This window comes from Microtus pennsylvanicus, chromosome 10 (assembly GCF_037038515.1).
Source record: "Microtus pennsylvanicus isolate mMicPen1 chromosome 10, mMicPen1.hap1, whole genome shotgun sequence".
NCBI lineage: Eukaryota > Metazoa > Chordata > Mammalia > Rodentia > Cricetidae > Microtus > Microtus pennsylvanicus.
This window is the reverse complement of record NC_134588.1, coordinates 26,205,164-26,219,058: the sequence shown is the minus strand read 5'-3', so window position 1 is coordinate 26,219,058 and position 13,895 is coordinate 26,205,164. Positions and strand designations below refer to the sequence as shown.

The window sequence follows — 13,895 nt, the reverse complement described above, 5'->3', positions numbered from 1 at the left end:
TTCTTCAGGAGGCTGTGCTTGCCTCCTCGTGTGTCACTGTGCTGTCCCTCGTGAAGGAAGGATGCTGGCCTGCGGAATGCACATAGCTCCGCCCTAGGTCAAATGCAAGATCTAAGGCACATTGCGCATCTGAACCATTTTTCAGAAGAGGCAGATGTGCACATTAAAGAACCAGACAAGCATGGAAAGTAGAAGAGGGTGCGTGTCTAGCATGTGTGCTTCTCCATAGGATCTTGTTTTTATTTTATATGAAGGAGTGTTTTGTCCCGATGTATGTTTGTTCGCCATGTATGTGCAGTGCCTGTAGAGGCCAGAGGTGTTGAGTCCCCATGACTGGACTTACAAATGGCTGTGAGTGCCATGTGGGTGCTGGGAACTGAATCTACATCCCTAAGGCCAATTGGTACTCTTAACCACTGCGTCACCTCTCCAGACTAGTGCCATTAACACGCACGCACGCACGCGCACACACACACACACACACACACACACACACACACACACACACATACGGCGTGCATGCACACCCCTCTTGTTTACAGCTTGTGGGTGTTTGTTCTCTCCTTCCACCATGTGGGTCCTGGGGACTGACCTCAGGTCACCAGGCTTGTCGGCATGTGCCTTTACCCACTGAGCAGAATCACCAGCCTCTCTTTCCTCTGTCCTAAGAAACAAAATAACAAAAACACATGTTCTGTTTAGTATCCTTTCTTTTTTCCTTTTTAAAAAGTAGTTCTTAAATTTAAAGAAAAATGTTGCCCTAATTCACCTAAATTAATCTGTTGGTGTGTTTGCATCTTGTCTTGAAGACTGTGCTTTGAGAGTTACTTAAAAATGTGAATGCAGTTCCACTTAAAAGTTAGGATATTCCGAGCAGTGGTGGTGCACACCTTTAATCCCAGTACTTGGGAGGCAGAGGCAGCCAATGTCTATGAGTTCAAGGCCAGCCTGGGCTACAAAGTGAGTTCCAGGACACACTTCAAAGCTACACAGAGAAAACCCTGTCTTCAAAAACCAAAAGAAGTTAGGACATTAAACACAGCCGGCTCATCACCTGGCTCCTGTGTGCTTCCCAGTTGTAACGCCCCATCCTCCCCATAGGGACAGCTGAGAAGCTGCTTCCTTCTCTCGCCGAGGGCACCGTGTTCTGCGGTCTACATCTGTGTTTACACATCTTCATCAGCTCCTTATTTGTAGACATTTGGGTGCTTAGTAGGCTTCCTGCCATTTAGAGCTGCAAGGAAAGGATTTGTATTGGATCTAAGACTTAAGCACAATCTGGTCATAGGTATGACGAGATTTCTCCAAAATTAGGATTTTTTTTGATCCTGAGTGAAACTCTCTTCCCTGAATCTTTGCCAGTCCAGGAGTTTGTTCAAATGTTAAAGTTTTGCCAGCCTGGTGCAGTTTTTGGCCCTTTAATAAGTATTCCTCTTTATGAGTGGCTACAGGCATTTCCACTTGGCTGTCACGGTTCTTTTTCTTTGAACTGCCTTTCTTATCCTTCAGCCATTTTTAGGTGGGGTTGGTGGTCTTTACTAGAGTTGAGTTAGTGTTTACCCATCATGCATTGCAACTGTTTGGAAGATTTGTCATCTGCAGTGTGACCTTTTGTTGAGCCTCAGCCCTCTGTAGCTGCATCGCTGGTGTTCTGGGGCACAAGGAGCACAGCAGGGAGTCACCGCAGTAGAGATCCCTTTCGCAGCACCGCTAGGATGTTTATGGCTCTGGGTACCAGGATTCATGTCAGTTTAGCTGTGGGTAGGGACTTTCCCTCATGAGTTATAAAATTCACTAACAAATAGAGAGTTGTTTTTTATGTCCTGACCAAAGGTATGGAAATAGACACCTGCACAGGGGCCAGGTGCAGTACGTCCATGTATCTCATTTGTCTACTTTCTGAGAATTCGGGGATCTGTTGTTCATTTATGTTTAGATCAGCTTCTGGAAAGGCTGACTGCCATCCTCGTTGAACTTGCAGAGGCTCTAGCAGTGGACCTCCTCCTTTATCTCTGTATCAGTAGTTAGATGGACGTGTTAGCTATTTCATCTGCAGAACAAGTTACAGTGTATAATTAGTGGGGGCTGTGTGTGTGTGTGCGCGTGCGTGCGTGCTGTATCCTCATCCCCTGACCCAGTGTGGGCACACGCTGGGCGCTCTAGGTTCTTCAGAGTGAGGTCATTCTGTGTGTATCCCTCATTGGCCTCCAATCTAGGGATGTGGACGATTGCTCCTTGACTTCTTTGTGCCTTCCTTTTACAGTTGTCTAACTAGAGCCAAGTTAGCTTCCCGCGTTGTGTGTCAGGCTCCACTCCACAGGCTTCGTGGTGGAAGGAGAGGCATAGACAGTGTTGAGGAGAGATGACAGTCACTTCTGGGAAGAGCGACATGAGGTGCTGGGATAGAATGTGCTAAGCTGGAGTGGGCCAGAGAATGCTGAGGAGACTCCTGCTCCTTCCTTGAGGTGGCGTGGGGGCAACTGAGGGACACTTGAGCTGGCATCCCTGGGCCTGAGCTGCTTTTTCCTGCTGGGCACTGAGAGCTTAGGAGGTAACCTAGCCTGCAGAAGTGGATGTCTGGTTGCCTGGGTGAAGGTCTACTACAGGGCCTTCACAATTCCAGTCCTGCCTCAGCTGCATGAAAGGTCCTGTGGAGGAATTTCTCCGTAGTGGATAAATACATCCTGTTTGTAAAATAGGAGGCCCCCTCCCAGAGTGGGCCTGAGATAGGAGCAATGACGTGTTGGACGTATGTAGCCATTTTACTTGGAGGACCCCCCCCCTGCAGCTCTGCCTGCTACCCCTTCAGTGTTCACTCAGGAGGTTGCTGAGACTCGCCTACAGTGGCGCCTTCCCAGGTGCTTTTTCCCCTTTTATGCTGCAAAGCACCCAGGGCAGCCAGGTGTCAGAAAAGCAGCTTCTGTGGTCCAGAGTGAAGAGTCGATGGCCCTGGCCTCAGGAGTGGTGAGGTGTTGCCTGACACAGGGCTTTCCTCTGACCAAGTGCCTCCTGGGAACGCAGCGGTCTTTGGCAACACACTACACGACAGCACACTTGGGCCTGAAATGGACTTTTGCATCAGTCTTGGCATCAGATCAGAATCAGCACGTCCCTGCTCCAGCTGTCTCTGTGAGTGCTATGTGGAGGGAAGACCCAAGGCTGCCCTGTATCCGGGTCCCTGCTGCCTAGAGCTATGCATAGAATAACCCCCAAGTGAAGTGGGTGTGATCAGGATCCAGCTGCCTCCCTAGGGGACCATTATCCTAATATATAGGGGCAGAGTAATGGCAGAGCATTGGTGTAGCGCTCACTGTTTGCGCTCACTGTGCGCCAAGAACTGTGCTGGTCACATGATAGACTTGTTTACTACAGCGACCCCGTAGGCCCGTCATTGGATGTCCAGGAGATGAGAAAATGGGGGCGCACAGGTTAAGAGCCCCTGTTCCTGGGGTTCCCAGTGAGGTCTTCTGAGGTGTGGAGTTTATGTGGGCAGCTTGTCTGTCGCTACCGTGTCGTTGTCTGCTGTTGGCGAGGAGAGCCACGTGCCCAGGCTCTGCTGTTTCTTTCCCATTTGGTGTTTGGTTTGGTTTAGAATCTTTTCAGGAGATCCCATGATGGAAGATGAGGGAGTAAGAGGTGTACAGCCAGAGGCAAGGGCCCATTTTCAACACCCTGGGCAGTTCCTACACCTCCCTCACTGCGGCTGTCTTAGAACTTCCTTCCTAGGTTGTGGACTCCCTGACTTTATTCTGACCCCCCACACTTGGCAGGCAGCCTTGGCGGTTGCACCTTAGTTTAGAACATGCATCTTTTGACCTTTCTTGCAGGAGGATTTCAGACACACCATGTAAGGCTGAGTCTTAGCGTGGGTATCATGGATTTCAGAGTTCCTCCCTGGCTCGCCCTCTTCCAGGGCCCGTGTATTGTTAGTTGAAAAGTCCCCTCACTCCCTGGCCTGCTCAGTGCTCGGGGCTCCCAAGCCGAGTGTCCAGTCTGAGGATGGATTTCCTCAGCACATCTGCCGCACTCTTTGTCGTCTTCACCATCTTGTCTACTTTGGCCTTGTGACCTGCACAGGGGGCTGACACAGATGGACTCAGTGGGTCGTCCAGCTCTGGAAAAACACAGGAGCGTGGCCAGGAGCCTGCTCTGACACCTTGGTTACCTGGCTGTTTGTCTCTGATGTCTCGTGCCCCCAGATGTGGAGACTGAGTGTGAGTGTGAGTTCCCCCATGGGATTCTTTTTACTCTCATCCACTGCGATGCAGAATGGATGAGAGAATTGAATGCAGGTATTTCCAGTGCCCGCCTCTTGTACTGCTCCTCCCTTTTCCACTGCCCTGAGCACTCAGATTGTGCATAGTCTGTTTGGTTTTGACATTCAGTACCCAGTGCAGCCTATAGTAATTCAGTCAGTACTTGTTGAGTTGAATTACATGCACATGGGATTGGCCAGTGTCTCTTTCTGTTCCTCCTCCAGCATGGAAAAGTAAATACTTACCCTGACAACACACCCCATACAGAGCTTCACCATGCCCCTATTTGGCCACAAGGTGGCAGTGTGACACAATGGGCAGCTTGCCTCCAGCACACTTGGGAGATAGCAGTCTGGTTGGTTCTTTGTGGGCCTCTGCTTGGGAAGTTGCATCTTTGAAACCACTCTGAGAAATTTTAGCCTCTAGCTTTCTCCTAGACTCTGGGCGATAGGGCGGAAAGACTTGGAATTTGGAGTCAGACTGTCGCTGTCTTCCTGGAAGCTTCTCCTTGGGCAGGCTATTTCTCTGTATCCTGTCAGTGAGACACAGTTCAGCACCGTTTGGACCACAGCATAAAGGCACGCTAGTTTTCTTGTTGGAGATTCCTGTGCTTGCCTTTGGCTGCATCCCACATGTCTGATACTACTCACCAGGCTCTAGCCTCATGGAGTCCGGCTCTCCTCAGCTCTACTGCTTACCTCAGCCATACGACTTCACTGTTGTCTGTGCCCAGCCCTCTCCTGTCACATAAGTGGATGCTCCAGTGCCTGCTCGGCCTGCGCAGTGTGGGAGCTGTGGTGTTGGTAAATCCATGTGCTCCGTGTCTCAGGATGGTAGCATCTGTGCCCTGTACCTCACTAACACTTTAGCAGCGGTGGTTACTGCTGCCAAGCACGAGTCGACCGTCACTCCATTTTACAGAGCAGAGGCGTGTGCGGATGCCTTTGCCTCCAGACAGTAGGGTTCTACTAGAAGAGTTTAATCAAGCACTCAGGAAATTATTCTTGGTTTTGTTTGTTTTGTTTTAAAGATGGGGCCCCACAAGACCAGCCTTGAAGCTCTGCTCTCTCGTCTAGTCTCCCTGCTGGCATGGCAGGTGTGTCTGGCAGGATAGGATGCTTGGAGATGTCACGGGGATTCAGGAAGCTGCCGCGTTTCACTGGTTTCCCTCGGCACACAACTCTGTGGTCTTAGGCCAGTCTTCTTATTACCGTGATAACAGCGTGCTCCTAGCCAGCAGGTGCAGGAGAGACAATCTAGGCCTTGTGCTGTTTTCTACCTTCAGAGTTCTGGGCCATTCGGATCTTCGGCCTGTTCCTAAGCTAGTCAATAGCAAAAGAAATGACACCAGTGAGCTGGTTTTTGACCAGAATCCAGCCTTTAAGGCTGGTGAGGGTCCGGCTTCACCTAATGCCTCTGGACACCTGGTCCAGTGAAGAAGAAGGGGTATGAAGGAGCTCGCTGGGCCGCACCGCTTGCTCAAGGCTGCAGATGTAGTAAACACCAAGGTTCCGACAGCACCTGGCTGACTCCAGAGGCCTTCTGCATGGGTCCGCTGCACTTTTGAGTGATCTTGGTTTCTGTTCCTGCTGATTCTGAAATCGCTCCCTTTTTTTGTCCACTTTCCTTGTGGTTCTTTTCAGTCTGTCTCCATGGGTCGCTGGCCTCCAGGACTTGATTGCTTCCTGCCTTAGGCTTCACCCTCTTAGCTGGTGGAGAGGGCCTTGGTGGAGAGGGCCTTGGTGGAGAGGGCCTTGGTGGAGAGGGCCTTGGTGGAGAGGGCCTTGGTGGCAAATGGGAGTGAGGGTAGTTTCAGCCTTGCTGTTGTTCGAGCTCTGGAGGGGTCAAGTTGAAGTTTTGTGTAGAGTGATTAAAGTTACTGCAGAGCGATCTCAGGGTCCCAGAGGGAGAGAGACTGGGGAAGATGCCATGGAAGTGGCCTTAGCCTTGAGAGAGAGCATTTATAGGGTTGGTGGGAAAGCTGGCACAGGGGCATAGCTTCCAACAAGCCTGGGCGCGGGGCGCGAGCTCTCCCCGGAGACTGTGTCACTCATGAGGTGCTGGCCTTGCAGATGCTCCAGGACTGCCCGAAGGCCCGCAGAGAGGTGGAGCTGCACTGGAGGGCCTCCCAGTGCCCCCACATTGTGCACATCGTGGATGTCTATGAGAACCTGTATGCCGGCAGGAAGTGCCTGCTGATCGTCATGGAGTGGTGAGCCCTGCTGCATTGTTATCCCCAAGTTACCCTGGGTGCCTCTGCCCCTGGGGACAGCCCACTTGAAGCCTGGAATATCAGCATTTGATTTCCTTTGGGGGCCATGGAGTGTAGTAGGGGTGGGGTGATTTGCTGGTTTCCAGATCTTTCACTGTGTGTTTTTTTCAGTCTCGATGGTGGAGAGCTCTTCAGTCGAATCCAGGACCGAGGAGACCAGGCATTCACAGAAAGAGGTAGAGAGGGTTTGCTGTGGGGTAGCTGTGGGTGGACAGGGCAGTAGGCAACTCTAGGGCCTTTGCAGACCCTGCTCCCAGAAGAGGCTGCAGGTACTGCTGTCTCAGGCCCACTGCTGGGAGCACCTCTCTCCCTCAGCTGTGGGCCAGTTCAGAGCTTCTCAGTGTGGCTGATGAGTAGGAGGGTGTGGAGGCTGAAGCTGCGCTGGCGGGCTGGTGCGTAGAGCTTCCGGACCTCTACCTGTGTCTCTCTGTCCTGCAGAAGCATCAGAGATCATGAAGAGCATCGGGGAGGCCATCCAGTATCTGCACTCGATCAACATTGCTCATCGGGATGTTAAGGTACCGCCTGCTTACGCCCCACGAGCTGTGAGAACGGCACAGCAGAGTCGCCTTGCACCCTGGTTGTCTGCTTCCTTAGGGTAGGGTGGGTCTGCAGGCCCGTCTGTGGCTGCACTCAGTCCTGCGGGTCTTCTCACCAGCACCTCACTGTCCCGCGCCTAACGTTCTGACGCAGCAGTGTTCCCCACAGTTCCATGCGCTACTCTTTGATTTCCAGGCCCTCTGTAGCAGGGAGCTGATGTCCCCAAGGTGTGCAGAGCAGAGGGACTGGGTGGATGCGTGGTTGGTTGAGCAGTGAAGGGAAGGCACAGTCCTTCCTTTTGGGTTTCTCATAATATTTCCACAGGGTTGTTACTTACTCATCTCTCTTTCGACAGCCCGAGAACCTCTTATATACTTCCAAAAGGCCCAATGCCATTCTGAAACTCACTGATTTTGGCTTTGCCAAGGAAACCACCAGTCACAACTCTCTGACCACTCCGTGTTACACACCATACTATGTAGGTGAGTTCAGGGGAGGCCCAAGGACAGAGTCCTGACCAGGCTGTGTCTGAGCCCCTTGTTTTCCTGGTCTCCAGAAGACCATAGTTCTAGGAGTGTTGGGTTGGGTCTTATGTCCTTATCTGGCACTTGCCTTGAAAGGACTCTGTCTTGAAATGACTGTCAGAGTTAAGCTGTGACTAAGTGTTATGAAAATAGTCTGCAGGGTGAGAGCAGAATTTGGTGCCTGTGTCCTCTTCCTAAGAAGAGCCTTAGTTTCTGTCACGTTCTCTGTGGAGTTAAAGTCCCAGCTGATTCATTGAATAAGCCCACAACGTGTGTGGTTAGTTGCACGTGTTTGCAAAGCTTCAGCAGTTCGGGCGTGTCCTCACCCTAAGATTCTAGATGTAGAGCTCCTTCTGGGGAAGGGCCTCCATTCACCTCTCCCGCTCCAGCTGCTCTTCCAAACAGGGAGGTCTCAGTGTTGAAAGAGCCCAGACAACCCATAGTGATCTTTGCTTTACAGCTCCAGAAGTTCTGGGCCCAGAGAAGTATGACAAGTCCTGTGACATGTGGTCCTTGGGTGTCATCATGTATATTCTGTGAGTGGCCGGGGTGTGGCTGGGTGCTAGGCTGGGGTGTGGCTGGGTCCTAGGCTGTAGTGCGTTAGGGAGCTGGGGAAGCTTGTACCTCTGCAGGACAAGAGGAAGAGGCAGACATTAGCATTTCCTTTTGGATGGGGGATTCCCTGCGAATCCCCTGTATTCCTGCCTCACTTGGTGCTTAGTCGGGGTTCTGGCTGCTAAGTGGTGGTAGAAACTAGCTAACTGGCAAGACTGTTTAGTTGACATCCTTGGCACATTTGGTTCCTGGGTCCTGCTGTGTCTGTATCGACAGTCTCCTAGTTCTCTGTGGTTATTTCAAGAAGAGACTGTTGGTCACCCTATTCTTGGTTCAGGATTCCTAAATAACACCCACTCTGCTGTTCTCTTCTTTAGGCTGTGTGGGTATCCTCCCTTCTATTCCAATCATGGCCTTGCCATCTCTCCGGGTATGAAGACTCGTATCCGAATGGGCCAGTATGAATTTCCTAACCCCGAATGGTCAGAAGTGTCAGAAGAAGGTAGGAACCAGCCTTTTGGATCAAGGGAAAGAGTGTGTGTATGAGCATATGCACACATAAGTATAGGTGTTTATCTCACGTGCTGCTGGAATGGGGGCTTGCACCTGTTCCTATGCCTTCTACGTGTATCTTTCCTGTGGGAAGTGCCTGAGTGGGGCCAGAGCCATGGGACTGTGTAGGGCCTGTCCAGTGGTTTAGCATGATGGTCCTTGGAGCCACTGGTACTTGGGTAGCTGCCTCCGTACAGTCTCCTTCTCTGCCTGATTAATGCAGGAAAGTGCAGGGCAGAGTATAGCTCTGAGCCGTCCCATCCCCAGCGCTGTCTCCGTCCCTTGAATTCTCCCATATCCTGAGCTGCCTCACCCCTGAGCTGTCTGTCTCTGTCCCCTGAGCTGTCCATCCCCTGAGCTATCCATCCCCTGAGCTGTCCATCCCCTGAGCTATCCATCCCCTGAGCTGTCCTGTCCCCTGAGCTGTCCTGTCCCCTGAGCTGTCCATCCCCTGAGCTGTCCTGTCCCCTGAGCTGTCGTGTCCCCTGAGCTGTCCTGTCCCCCGAGCTGCCCGTTTATCTCCCCTGAGCTGTTGTGTACTCTGCCTTGCCCCCATAGTGAAGATGCTTATCCGGAATCTGCTGAAAACAGAGCCCACCCAGAGAATGACCATCACAGAATTCATGAACCACCCCTGGATCATGGTAAGCTTTATGGCCTGGGGACCTGTGTGCCAGGGACGCTGTTGCCCAGCTGGCGCCTTACTCAGGACTTTTCTTCTCTAGTTGTCACTTGATCCCATTTCTCTTTCCTCAGCAATCTACGAAGGTCCCTCAGACTCCACTGCACACCAGCCGTGTCCTAAAGGAGGACAAGGAACGGTGGGAGGACGTCAAGGTGAGGGGTACTGCTGGATAAGAGCACGGTTAGAGGAAGCCCCAGCATGAGTTTTGGCCCTGGCCAAGGACAGTTTGGGTCTGTGTTCTTCATCCCAGTGTAACATCAATAGCAACAGAAAGGTGACGGGGAGCCATTGCCTTCCCTGGCTTGTGGCAGGGGTTCTGTGCTCCTGCCCAGACTCTGCCATCTGCTTCTCTTGAGCCCTCCTCTCCCTGGGGCTCTAATGGGACCTGAAGAGACACTGGGTACCATCTCCTCAGTTTTCAGATGAAGGCGCTAAAGCCCCAGACAGGGAGTGGCCTGTTACAAGTCCTACAGGATCAGTCCCAGACCTCCTGATGGCTGGCCCAGGGCTCTTTCCCCTTCTAGGGCTTGTCAGAGGGTTCCTGGGAGAATAGCTACATGGTGGCCAGTTCGTGCTGTCTCAGTGCTGCCGGACGCTGCTGTCAGCGGTGGGGTGGTCCACAGCCGACCATTTCTGCCTGTGCGTCTCTCACTGCTTGTGTCTCTGTCCCCTTTCCCTGCGCCCAGGAGGAGATGACCAGTGCCTTGGCCACGATGCGTGTTGACTATGAGCAGATCAAGATAAAGAAGATAGAGGACGCTTCCAACCCTCTGCTTCTGAAGAGGCGGAAGAAGGCTCGCGCTGTGGAGGCTGCGGCCCTTGCCCACTGAGCCGCTACGTTTCCCACCCCACTGGAGGACAAGCAATAACTCTATATGAATATATTTTTTAAACAAAGAGACACAAGTTGCCCACTGCTGCCTCCTGTCCTCCTGAGCTACGTGGAGCCCAGATATGCCTCCGCCTGAGTTCTGCCCTTGGCTCTGGCCTTCATGGAGGGGGGCTGGAGGATGTGTGAGGAGGGGTGAGGTGCTCTTGAGCCCATGCTCCTTTTGCATTTTATCTGTAATTTGACGTAGAATTTTTATGGAACCTCTTTTATTGCCCTTTCCCCACCCCCCGTCCTTTCCCCAAGTCCATTCCCATCTGCAAAGGCTAGGGTTTACCCAAGGGTTCTGGAAGTTGTTACAGGGAATGTTCCTGGGTTGTCCCATCTGTCCTCCCAGACCTCCTACTGGAACCTGGGGTCCTGCTCCAGGAAGAGGGAGGAGTGGCGGTAGGGTGTCACTTGCCTCCTGCTGAAGCCCTCAGACATCACCAGTGTGCACAAGAGGAACACGCGTGTGTATGTGTGTATGCCCTGGTCCGTGACAGTGACTGGGCATTGGAGGGCTAGGGAAGACAGGGCTGCGGGGCTCCTGCTTGAGCTGAGCCTGCCTAAATGCCTAGGTAGCTTGTCTAGATCCAGAGCCAGGTAGTCATGGCCTCTGTATTAGCTGAGTAGGGGCAGTGGTGAGTGGGCACTGGCAGCCATCAGGAAGACTGGGCCCTTTCTGGGGGCCTTGTCCAAAAGTTAGTGCTGGTTCTAGGTCCCCGAGGCACTGGCCACTGAGCAGCCTCTGCTTGCCCTTCTTGCCATTATTAACCCACTCTTGTTGAGTTCTGAAATTTTTAGCCATTTCTCAATGGGCTGTCTCTCCGCTCCCATGGGTGAGCCTGGGAATGTTATTCTGCAAGGCGTTTGTGTTTCATGCATCTCCCCCCAGCTCTGGGGTACCTGCCAACCTCCCTTCTTTGGCAAGGGCAGGACCACGTGTGGTCTTCCTGGAATTTCCACCATATGGCCTGGTGGGCGGGGCAGTCTTCGCACCAAAGATGTCTTGACTCTGTCCCTGCCCGCTAGCCACCTTACCCTCTAACAACTCAGCCTGGGTGGGGGTCCCCAGGATTGAGGAGGAGCAGGTGGGGAAGAGTCTTCGTGCCATTGTCCCCCATGCCCCTCTCGCTGGAGGAGGGGTGACTCCCTCAGGGGTTGGTGGAGGAGGGGCTCCTGGGCATCTCTGGGCCTGGGGGCAGGGCCCAGATGTCTGCAGCTCCTGCCTCGTCTTTGATGGTGTGTTCAGCACTCAGACTGTTGTAAACTGTTGTTTTGTATGAGCAAAATTGTCTTTACTAAACAAATTTAATAGTTGAAAGTTTTCATTCTCTTCCTTTCTGGGTCTCAGGCCCTGGACTGCTTCCCTCTCGAATTCCAGCCTGTTGAGAGAGGGCCTTTCGTGGTGCGTGGCAGAGCTCTGGAGGAGAGAAGTGGGCCTCTTGGATGGATCAGCATGGGAATAGCCCCTCTTAATTGAGGGCCTACGACAATAAGAGCTGATCTCTTTTGGAGCCAGGGCAGGTGGGTGGGGGGAGTCACTGAAGTGGGTCCCAATGATGAAGGTTCTACACTTAAAACCGGGGAGGCAAGGTGGTTGTAATACCTTAAAATTCCAGGAGGGGGCAGTACAGGCCAGGCAGAAACAAAGTGCCCTGCACTGTACCCAGCCTCTTTAGAGCCCCAGTGATGAACTGTGTCCTTGGCAGAGCCTAGAGTAGAAGCCGATCTGCTGACTTTAGGGCTTCTGTACCCAGTCAGGGGAGAAAGGCAGGGGCAGCGTGGTTACTTGGTTCTGCTCTGTGAGTTTACCAACCCAAAGGGGAAATACGGTGCCTCCAGTCACACAGCTGTTGGCTGGGCTAGAACTCAGGCCTCAGGATCTCAGGGCCTGGAGTATTTGCAGTCTTCCCTCAGCCCTCTCTAGAGGACACACTTGCCTGCTACCCTAGCCATCGAAGGGATCGCGTCTCTGCCACTCACCTGAGGGTGCTCCCGTCACCCTAGAGCACAGTGAGAGTCATCCAGCAGGCACTCTGCTGTAAAGGAACTCCTGTCGGCACCTCACAAGGGAGTCAGAATGAAGGCTGCCATCTGAGTTACAGGCTCGAGAAGGTGCCTTTTGTAGCTGTGATAAGCACAGTGGCACAGAACACAGTTGCTAGGTGGCAGCTGTGTGGATGAGAACCCCGGTAGAGCCTCGCGATGCTCACAGGGTCTCTACAGGAGCACATTCTATTCTGCCTTCCCAGGGGCTTCTGCATTCCTTGGCTTGGGGCCTCTTCCTCTGTCTTTAAAGCCAGGCACTTTGTATCTCTCCTGTCCTTGTGCTGTCCCCTCTCTGTCACTGCATGAAGGATTTCACAGAGGACCAGTCTGATGGGACCGGTCCAGCCCAGGGATTGGACCAGTCTGATTGGACAGGGCCAGCCCAGGGATTGGACCAGTCTGATTGGACAGGGCCAGCCCAGGGATTGGACCAGTCTGATTGGACAGGGCCAGCCCAGGGATTGGACCAGTCTGATTGGACAGGGCCAGCCCAGGGATTGGACCAGTCTGATTGGACAGGGCAGCCCAGGGATTGGACCAGTCTGATTGGACAGGGCCAGCCCAGGGATTGGACCAGTCTGATTGGACAGGGCCAACCCAGGGATTGGAGCAGTCTGATTGGACAGGGCCAACCCAGGGATTGGACCAGTCTGATTGGACTGGGCCAGCCCAGGGAGCCCACTCCTGAAACCTTAACCTTGCTCCCATCTACAGAGTCCTTCATGCTGTGGATGGTGATAGATCCCAGGAAGAATCTGTTTCTTTGGAGGCCACTGCTCTGCTCCAGAGGACTGCCTTGCTGTTTCCTCATCTTAGGGCACCGGTACTAATTGGCCTTGTATTTTGCTTTTTTCTCTCAGTCCAGCTTTCAAGGTCTAATGCTGACTTCCGAGGAAGGATGCCTATAAAAAGCCTGGAGGTCTGACCCTGCCTCTGTTATCCCCACCTCACCTCCACGAGGTTCAGATTTCCTGGCTCTAACTTGGGGGCAAAAGAATAAAAAAAAAAAATTTTTTTTTTGATATTTCTGTGTGACTGTTTAAGTATGCCACATATGTGCGGATGCCCGTGGTGCTGGAAGAGGTGTCGGATCCCTTGACACTGGAGCCTCTCCATGTGGGTCTCCTGGAATAGCACAACGGTCTGCTGGCCCCGTACCGGCTCTGCAGCATCCCCATTCTCTAATTCAGCTAGCCCTCATGAGCTGGGTCAAAACATTGGGGACTTGTCTCCAAAGGCAGATGCTGGCTTTCCTGGGTGTGAGGTTGTGGGGGTGAACGGGCTGATATACTTCTTGAAGATATCAAGGGGAATTCTTGGCATTCTTGGGTACGTATTGCGTGAAGTGCTGGTGCAGGGTTAATTCCGCATTAACCCTGGGGTTAGGTCCTCCAATGGTAGCAATCGGGTTTTCTTTGACTCAGGCTGAGGTGGACTCTTATCCTAGATCATGCAGATGGTGGGGCGATTGGAGGTCGGATTTTCTATTTTTATCCTTAGGGCTCCTTCAAAATACACAGGAAGTACGTCTTCTGGGTGGGAGGGAGAAACAGCCTAAACCTGGTCCCCTGAGGATAATACTAGGCCT

General features: G+C 52.6%; 1 protein-coding gene across 1 annotated transcript in view; it reads left to right on the top strand.

Moving 5' to 3' along the window:
• Positions 1-11,579, top strand: part of Mapkapk2 (MAPK activated protein kinase 2) — a 47,484-nt gene extending 35,905 nt beyond the window's left edge. The window contains exons 2-10 of the mRNA XM_075987848.1: positions 6,329-6,468; positions 6,640-6,704; positions 6,967-7,046; positions 7,424-7,550; positions 8,053-8,128; positions 8,525-8,649; positions 9,258-9,343; positions 9,456-9,536; positions 10,071-11,579. Coding sequence (XP_075843963.1) covers positions 6,329-6,468; positions 6,640-6,704; positions 6,967-7,046; positions 7,424-7,550; positions 8,053-8,128; positions 8,525-8,649; positions 9,258-9,343; positions 9,456-9,536; positions 10,071-10,214 — 924 coding nt within the window. The 3' untranslated portion in view covers positions 10,215-11,579. The remainder of the gene's footprint in view (positions 1-6,328; positions 6,469-6,639; positions 6,705-6,966; positions 7,047-7,423; positions 7,551-8,052; positions 8,129-8,524; positions 8,650-9,257; positions 9,344-9,455; positions 9,537-10,070) is intronic.
• Positions 11,580-13,895: the final 2,316 nt, after the last annotated feature.